The sequence below is a fragment of the Gadus macrocephalus genome, chromosome 2 (assembly GCF_031168955.1).
Source record: "Gadus macrocephalus chromosome 2, ASM3116895v1".
Taxonomy (NCBI): domain Eukaryota; kingdom Metazoa; phylum Chordata; class Actinopteri; order Gadiformes; family Gadidae; genus Gadus; species Gadus macrocephalus.
Genome location: NC_082383.1, coordinates 10,598,400 through 10,608,070, shown reverse-complemented (window position 1 = coordinate 10,608,070; position 9,671 = coordinate 10,598,400). Strand labels below are relative to the sequence as shown.

The 9,671-nt window shown below is 45.4% G+C and overlaps 1 protein-coding gene across 1 annotated transcript; it reads right to left on the bottom strand.

The window, feature by feature from the left end:
- Positions 1 to 6,946: 6,946 nt before the first annotated feature.
- On the bottom strand, positions 6,947 to 9,132 carry tcap (titin-cap (telethonin)). The gene is made up of 2 exons (XM_060040396.1): positions 8,784 to 9,132; positions 6,947 to 8,393 (listed from the first exon to the last, which is right to left on the bottom strand). Exons 1-2 carry the CDS (start codon positions 8,930 to 8,932, stop codon positions 8,015 to 8,017), a joined length of 528 nt encoding a protein of 175 aa, XP_059896379.1. The 5' UTR covers positions 8,933 to 9,132; the 3' UTR covers positions 6,947 to 8,014.
- Positions 9,133 to 9,671: the final 539 nt, after the last annotated feature.

Here is a 9,671-nt window from a genome sequence, read left to right as displayed (position 1 = left end):
CGGCTGTTCCGTGAGAATGTGCCTTAGATCCTGCGTCTTTGTATCACCAACGTGTGTCACCATACACGGGCAGACGCGCGCAAACGCGCACACAAACATAAACACACACACATATAAACACACACACACACACATATAAACACACACACACACACACACACACACACACACACACACACACACACACACACACACACACACACACACACACACACACACACACACACACACACACACACACACACACACACTGAGCTTTTAAAAATAGAGGCACGCCGGCCAGATTACAGCGCATCACATTTTAATTACACGGTTTGAAATAAATGCGTTCGTTGCGGAGAGGCCCGTGCGTAGGAGACGCTGACAAGGGAAAAGGTGAGGGGTAGTGGGTGTGGGGAGCACTGGCGGCGCGGCAGACAGGCTGCTGGTAAATGAAAATTGCGCTAATTAGAGTATAGACTAGGCCCACGATGGGGAGGTGGTGAGTCTATCTCTTTCTTTCTCTGTTTTGTCTATTTAAATCTAAATGGACGACAGCTTGTTCCACGATGCGCGGCCAACAACTGTTGCTCCGTGGTGTAGATTTATTTTTTGGTTCTACTCTGGCTTTTCCTTCTTGATCAGTAATGGCATTCCCTTGTGTTGCCCGAAATTCTTTATGACGGATCTACCTCTTTCTGAAAATGTCTCCCTCCTGTCTGGTCCTGCTCTGCTCTGTTTGTCAACACAAGAGGTGGAGGGGGATCTGTACTGTTGATGCGCCACTCCTGCACCCTCCTACTTTTCAGCAAACAAAGAACATCGAAAATGTCAGGATATGTGGTGGTGGTGGTTATTGTGGTGAAGGGTGTTGGTTTACATAAGCATTAAAAAATGGATAAAACATAATGATGTACCTCGTTAAACTTGTCTGATATTACGTCTACACATTCTACTCTTCATATCATATCATGGTGGCATTTTACTTTTTAGCGAAACACTAATCTGAGATCCAGCAGGCACAATGTAACAGCAGAACTTCTGTTGGGGGAGACAGCACAGAGCCTGGGCCGGAAACCAACAACTCAAAGTGGTGGAATAACTATTTTCATTAGGTGGATAATCTACCAGGAAGTAGGCCTAAAGTAAATCCCTTGCAGTGCTTAACTATTGTTCTTCTGATAGGGTTCTTTCTTTCTTTCTTTCTTTCTTTCTTTCTTTCTTTCTTTCTTTCTTTCTTTCTTTCTTTCTTTCTTTCTTTCTTTCTTTCTTTCTTTCTTTCTTTATCCTACTCCTTCCAAAAATACTATAGGCTACTTATATGCAATACTTTTTAATTGCAGTTAAATTTCCTACGGCTTCATGCGCATTCCAGGTAACCCGTAACTCGTGTTTTCACAACCTTCTACCCGTGAAAGTGCCCTGGAACGGCAGTCAAACCCGTAACTCACTACCCGTGAATATGTACCACATCATCGATGTACTCCCAGTTACAGTTTTGATGTCACGCATACATAAACAACAATGGCGGCCTCTATCTATAAAATCTAATAATCGGTTGGATATGTTTTATGGTATGAACGTCCATATTAGTGGAATTTTTGCACGTGCAACAGTGTTAAATACACCTGCAAGATCCAAAATGATTGGATAGGTGGAGCTCCCCTATAATATATATATTCTTACACCTGAGATAACTTTGTTTTTCAAGATAATTGATTGGTTAGTCTGCAGTGCTTTTACACAACTGCTCAGGAACAGGTAAGGTTGGCAGCAATAGACAGAATGGTGATACAGCGACGCTTAAACAGAGCCACTTTTGTGTCACAGCATACCCTGGCTTTGAGTGCAACATATCTCACTAACCAGCTAATCGAGGTTCATAGTATAGCCCAAAGAGACGCAGAAGGGTTTGTTTTCGTGACTGGAACGCTATAAGTCGTGAGTCGTGACTTCAAGTCGTAACTTACGGGCTAAATAGTGCCCCTGGAACGCAGCATAAGAGCAATTGTTTTTACTGTGTTACTACAAAGAGCCACATCACACACGTACACATGTATACACGTACTCACGTACACACGTTTACAAACATACACATACCATACACACACAAACACACACACACACACACACACACACACACACACACACACACACACACACACACACACACACACACACACACACACACACACACACCTCCCTGATCAGACCTCTGCTCTGACAGCTTCACTTGATTTTTAACCATTTAACTAGACTAGTGGAACACATACAACTGTGTCATCCTGTTTACCTTCAATCCCATGTGATCAATGATTGGCGTGTCTTCTTTAATAGAAGCCTGGATATTGACAGAATGAACAACCAGCGGCTCGCCGGGTAGAGATAGACTTATTATATGTGGTTCTCCTGCAATCGCTTGTGGGCAGAAAGTCTCATTAAGACGGTCGCAGCTCTCCCCGCTCTGTAACACAACCACTCCCACAGATTGCGAGGCTGTCAGCTTTCTCTCTCTCTCTTTATTAGGGGCCGCTGGTGGTCACGTCAAGGTAGGTAAGGCTGATGATCAGCCAACACACTCGGCCTCAGAAAACTGCATTTCATACAGCGACCGCCACTGCTGTGCCTCCTTGTCTGTCACTTTCCCGGATTCGCAATTCATACATTCAATTTATTATTTAACTTCCACTCTCAGGCATGTTTGTGTGTGTGTGTTTGTTTGTTGTTGTATAAGTAGTTTTGTGTTTTGTGTGTGTGTGTGTGTGTGTGTGTGTGTGTGTGTGTGTGTGTGTGTGTGTGTGTGTGTGTGTGTGTGTGTGTGTGTGTGTGTGTGTGTGTGTGTGTGTGTGTGTGTGTGTGTGTGTCTGGGAAACGGAATGTTTATTTATATTTTAAATTGTAGAGAACAAAATCTGACACCTCTTTTCTTATAGAGTTTTGTTATAATTAATGGAGTCAAATCACACCACCTTATACACAAGCAAGAACTGGCAGAGTTGTGTGTTCAATATCAGATGGATTCAAAATATATTGCTGTAAAGACAAAAAATAACGCTCCATATCTTTTTCAGACAATTATCTTCCAACTGTCTTTTTGTGACATGGCTTGACGTCTCTGTCCTAGCAGACATCCTGACTTCTCTCAGGCTATGAATGTAATGTGCCTGAAAAGCCCTGCAGAGACTCACCGTTGATCGACATTAGCTAATGCATTATTAATAAGACAAGACTTTTTCTTCCATCTTCAATATGAAGAAAGTGTAGCTAAAGTGTAGCACCTTGCTTAATGTTGCGTCACTGCATGGGTTTCTCTCACATATAAATGCAATAGCAAAATTCTCAATCATATGGACACTAAGGATGTACATGTATTATTTACTTTCACTTGGTGAGTCACTGCAAAAGAAAATAAGCGGACAAAAAGTTTTTTGAAAAATGTAGGTTGCCACATGGTTTGGCATGCGCCAAAAGCTATACGGCCCATATGGGCACTGCGGGTGTGTGTGTGTGTGTGTGTGTGTGTGTGACTAGACAAACAATGTGTTATTTATGTTTCAAAGGCCTTGCCCAGAATTAGATGAATAGCGCCTTATTTTGCAAGCCCAAGGATGGCAGGGTGTTGCAAAAGTTTAATAAGCATAAAAACAACATAGAAAATGTGTGTATTTTATGGTTTGTCTTGAGTTTTTGCACATACATGAGTGTGTGTGTGTGTGTGTGTGTGTGTGTGTGTGTGTGTGTGTGTGTGTGTGTGTGTGTGTGTGTGTGTGTGTGTGTGTGTGTGTGTGTGTGTGTGTGTGTGTGTGTGTGTGTGTGTGAGTTTTTGGCTTTGTACTTGTGTAAGGGGATTCAGTGCAGGTTCTCCGACCCATCTCGGCTTCCCCCCTACAGGTGGGGGGGGGTGGAGGAGGACCCTGTGGAGGGTGGTGCTACATGCCTCCTGTGGTACCTGAAACCAGGGACTCGGCAAACACCCCATCAGCCAATCAACTTGCTCCGCCACTGTGATGTCAGAGGGGCTAATGGAGTTGACCTTTGCACCATGCTAAGGTCTGGGCTGCAAGCCATAATGATCGGCTAATGATGGTAGCGAATGGAGGTTGAGCGGTGTGTTCCTCTGAGGTGCGAGGTTGGCTTTTGCATCTTTAGTATTGTTCTGTGTGCAGTGGGCTTCGGTGGGAATAGATGTGGGGTCATTATTCCCCCCAAATGTTCTCACATCGTTGGCGGAGTAGGTTGTTTGAGTAATAACGTGGATGACCAGCCTGTTATTTCGGTTATTTTATTTTTTTGCATATTTTTAAGAATCTTTAATAAAAAAAATTGACGTCTAGGCTAAAGTATAGAACCTGATGTTTAGTTTGTACTAAAAAAAGACATAAGGGTTCTAAATAGTATATTCAAATTGAGTGCCGATGCGTACTGCCTCGCCTGGCCAGCAGGTGACAGTAACATGTCTAATAACACACAGACAGGTTGAAAGACGCTTTCTTGTTAAGCTTCCCTCCCGTTGACCGCTTCAAATTATTTCATGGTCTATTTCCTAAGTCAGTTTGGAAACTGGCAGTTGGTATCGATAGTTATTTCCCTTGACATCTTTCTATCAGTCAGTTAGTCTAGCAATCTCTGGCATTTCTTACATCTTGTGCTGTCTGTGATGATCATCATCCACTCTCAGTCTGCACAGGAGAAAGTGAAAAATAAACGCTGGCTTAAAAGTGCAGGCCAGCGTGGTTGAAAATATTGTGAGGAACAGGGTTTTTCTTTATTTTCTTTGAAGGCGATCGGTACCACCAGAAGACAAGGAGACCAGAAGACCAGGGCCTTTGCCTTCAGCCAGCCATGTGCATAGCTCTGTTTGTGATATGTGTTTTAAGTCAGACCAAACTCTGCTTGTGTCATGTGTTTTGTAATTTTCTGTTCTGCTTCAATGAGGATTTAGTTAACCCTGTCACATGGGCATAATTTTTACGTAATAAAAAATCTAAAGAAAGAATGGTTGATGCATATGATATGGTTTGTGCCTGAAGGCGTTCACCGTGACTTGTGCGAGACACCACTTGGCTGTCGTGAGTGACATTGTTACATACCACAGTAGGGGCGAATTACTCAGACTTCACAAAAGACCTATTGCTGTTTGGGCCTGCATATCCCGCCATCGTGCGTCAAGCTCATCATGGCCTGAACAGCTGACGAGGAAGATGGCGCCGATACGAACCGGCTCGTATCTTGTGGAGACCAAAAGCTTTAAATGTCTTAATAACCCCCTTTTAAGAGTTTTGCAGGTTGTCTATGGATTTAGATAAAAATGGACTATTATCGAAAATGATATTGATAATCACAAATAAAAAGCATTACGGCTTCTTATTCTTTCAAAGGACACCGATCACTTTCTATAAATAGGCGCTTGACGCCAGGCTATGGATGTGAAGGAATGATCCCATCCAGGTCATCTGTGCTGGGAGTCACCCAACACCAAGCCCCCTATGTCCACTATCCAGCAGACAGGGTAGGAGGGGGGAATGTCGGTTGTCATGGTAACACAATGCGGCTGCCGTGTGGAGCAGCCAATAGGTCCATGGGAGCAGCTGGCTGTGGGTACACTACCATTTTGAGCCGCTTGTTGATTATACAAAAGTCCTAACTTGAATGTTCCTGACTGGATGTCGGCCCATATGGAATCAGGTCAGCTTATTTGTGTTAAGTTATGCCTTTTCAACTATATAACCATATTCTCGCCGGCGATTACATTTTCCAAAGTGACTTATAGTTAATTTCAGATTCCCTGCTTTGCAGAAAGACTGGAGGCATTAGGGGATTCAAACCCAGATCCTTTCCGCTGGGAGTGGAACATTCCAAAACACACTAGAATATACAAAGTCACAATGACTTTGATACTGTTCCCCGGATTCAGAAGGTTGATATGCTCCTATCACGGTATCAGCTCATAACACATCCTCCACTTCGCCTCACCCACGTTCTGCCATGTCAAGTTTGTCCGCCACAGAAGTTGCTTTGAAAGTTCTTTCCCAAAAGTGAGGGTCATATTAGGGAAGGGGAGTGTGTGTGTGTGTGTGTGTGTGTGTGTGTGTGTGTGTGTGTGTGTGTGTGTGTGTGTGTGTGTGTGTGTGTGTGTGTGTGTGTGCGTGTGCGTGTGCGTGCGCGTGTGTGTGTGCGTGTGTGTTGATGGGGGCGGGGCATCCTTTATTTAACAACATTGGGATGGGTTCTGCCACTTTCAACAGTTGGATGGAGCGAGGAAATGGAAAGAACACACCTGTTGGCCCTGCTTTTCCACTGCGATGCGTACATGGTCTATAAATACACAACCACTGCATCCACTGCCTATCACCGCGTGGCAAAGACAGCGCCGTGGACAGGAGGGTGCAGGGAGGAGGAGGAGGAGGAGGAAGGAAGAAAAATGCAAGGAAGAGAGAAAAACTATATTAAGTAGAGGCGAGCAGAGGGACATTTTCGATATATGTACTCCAAATGAAAGTTGTTTTAGTCGGGGAGTGGGAAAGTATTAATGTGGGATATCGAGCAAGGGTAGAGTGTGTGTGTGTGTGTATGGGGGGGAGAAGTCAGACAACAGTGCATATGAATGTATGTAAGCTCCTCTGCCCACACTATGGCCGAAGATAGAGTGGGTGAAACGGCTGAAATGACTCATTATGAACCAAAATGAGGGTTGACTTGGTTCTGTCAAAGGCACACAGCTATTTATATTGTTTATATTTGAACCAAAACGCCTCTCTGTCAGTAGAGTTTACCCGCTCTGAGATAAGATCAGTGAGATCATTTGGGACTTTTTTATTTTTGGGTTGTTCCAGAGCAATTTTGTGAAATAGCTGTGTTAGAAACCACATGGCTGTGGAGGTTTTTTCAGATGGTTATTCTTATTCGGTTGTTTATATTATATCAGAAAATAAAAAATAAGTTATAGAAAATAAACAGGCCACATGAGTGAAAGCAAATACATATTTTTAATGATCATAGAAAAATAATTCTCTAGCAAAACATAATAAATCAGCACAGCACCCACACACGAAAAACAAAACAAACAAACTAAATAAAACTAGATAATGTGTCGACGTCGCACACAAGAGGAAGTCTGTCACAAGAAAGAGGTGGAACAGCCGTACAGTGGTGGAGGTAAATTACCATTTCAAGGGTGTAAACACACAATTACAGTATTCACACATTTCAAACCGCACAAACACGGCATGACTACACGGTTGCATTCCATACTCTTTAATATGATCCCATTGTCAGGGACTCGAAGAGATGCTGGATGCTTCCATTGTTATGAGACAACACTGTTGCCATGGTGGGGCCCACGAACCTGTCATCATAACCTATTTATGCCACTGCCTATTTTCACTGAACACTTGTCTTGTTATCTTATCCTCTTTAACCAACTTGTTTTCCATTTCTCTCAAATAATGTGCTTGACCGTACACTTATAACATGTTCTGACCCATGGTATTGATCCCAACCACATTCAAACAACACTTACTTTCTTTTACCTTATTAAGGTTTACTTCCATCTTGATAAAAACAAAATAACAAGCAGTTAAAAAAAAAAAAAAAAAAACTTTGGTCTTTCTCTAAAAGTAATAAGACAAAAACGGGACAGGACAATCCATTGAGAAAGCTGAGAAAACTTTTGGCAACATGTTCCAACCTCTGCGTTACAAGTATCACACCAATGACCTACACCACATGCCAATAACACAAGCCTATCGCTCGCCAATATGGGATCTACCGGCCGTGCCTAGGAGCCACATTGAGGATATTATGAAGGCCGCTAAAGACACATCTACACACAACACGTATGTGCCTGCCTCTTCGGATATGCTCTGGACCATATCTGCTCTTCTTAATCCTGCAACCTCTACCATTTTGCCCCCCGCCCTCCTCCTTCTCCTCTCTTTTATGACCCCCCCCTCTCTCTCTTCCTCCATCGACGGGGGGCGGGGTGTGTGTGTGTGGGTGTTTGGATGGGGGTAGGGGGTTGGGGGAAGGGGGGAGTTCACCCTCTCTGGGCCTCCACCGACATGGAGCGCCCCAGGGCCTTGGAGGCGAACTCCATGCGAAGGGGCTTGACGGGGGGCAGGTCCCTGGTGATCTCGTCCACCGTCCGCTTGGCGGGGCTGGTGACAGGGCTGAAGGGCCGCCGGCCCTCCTCCTCCGCCGCCCACCCGCGGCCCAGCCGGACGCCCAGCTCGGACGGGGTGAAGATGGGCAGGGGCAGGGTGTTCCTCTTGGGAAGGAGCTGGTGCTCCCGGCCACCGTGCTCCACCGTGCCCAGGCGGAAGACCCCCGAGGGGCAGGCCTGCCCCAGGGTGCGGAGCTGCCACTGCCGGTACAGGGTCTCCTTGCGGGAGTCGTCCTTCATGTCCTGAGTCTGCCTGTGGGGGGGGGGGGGGGGGGGGGGGGGCAAGAGAGCTTGGGTTAGACACACACATCAGGAGACCTTTATGGAGCTTACCTCAGAGAACAGCTCCACCTTTTTTATGCATCCCAAAGTTGTCGAACTAATTAGATAAAGTTATCTTAAGACATTTAAGCTAAGACAAAACAAAGGCCTCGTCTAATTCCATTATATTGTGAATGATATTGGTATAAATAGATACCATACAAGATAAGATAGGACATACTTTGACAATGGAATCATATGAGGTAAGAAGAGAGATGCTTATACATATGGTAATACATGAGTGACAGACATGTGAGTTCCTCATGTCTGTCCGAGTGTACCAGCCAACCGGTGGTTTTAGCGTTCACCACCTCTCTCTTACCCCTCTTGAGGCCTGGTCTTGAGGCAGATGCTGTTCCAGTCAGCGCTGTAGCTTTCCTTCTGGGAAGTGTTTTCCTCCCGGACGCTGCAGGCCAGATCCGCTGCCACCACCTCCCCGTTAAGCTTCTCCACCGCGGTGCTGAACGGCATCTTTATGACAGGAGTAATGTGCGGCGAGACGGATACAGGTGAACGGATCCTCTGTGTGTCTAGCGGAGCCTCCTTCCGTCGTGTCCTCCGTGGAGAGCTTTGTGTCGGGGGGAGATGTTCTCTCGGGGGTAATTGGTTCCTGCTGCCGTCTCCGTCCTGGTGTGTGAGCCAGTGCTTTTGGGGAACTGGGGGGGTCTTTCCAGGCGCTTATATACACATGCTGTTGCTATTTTCTGATCTGTGTTGTCATGTCTCTACAATCAGTGTAAGAGGACACCGCCTGCGTCACCGCCTGCGAACGGCCAGCCTCATTCTACAAGAGCAGGACCCAACACTGAGGGTGGGGGGGGGGGGGGTTGGGGGAAAGGGGCTTATGGGTAATTGCGCCCCCTCCCCTAATAACTGAACCCCCAATTACCATCCCTAATCCCTCGACCAACTGGCGGCTCAAGGATGTAAGTACCACTTTCAGAAGCAGACACACACGTACACACACACACACCAGCTCCATACAAAGGTTATGGAAACATGTGTACTGCCATGCTCAACAGAGAGGATGTGATCACTGTCTTAGAACAGGAATCTTGATGGCAGTTTGGTCTTGATGTACGCTGACAAATCCATTCTCTGTCATGTGGAAAGAGGAGAAAGAACCGGCCGGTGATGATAGAGTTTATTCTTGGCCATTTCCAAGCTGTCCACACACACATGCATGCGTGCACATATGTACACATAAACA

Coding starts and splice junctions, on each gene's coding strand:
- tcap (XM_060040396.1), bottom strand. CDS start 8,932: ATGCCGTTCAGCACCGCGGTGGAGAAGCTTAACGGGGAGGTGGTGGCA. Junction 8,394..8,783: donor AAGACCAGGCCTCAAGAGGG/GTAAGAGAGAGG, acceptor CCCCCCCCACAG/GCAGACTCAGGACATGAAGG.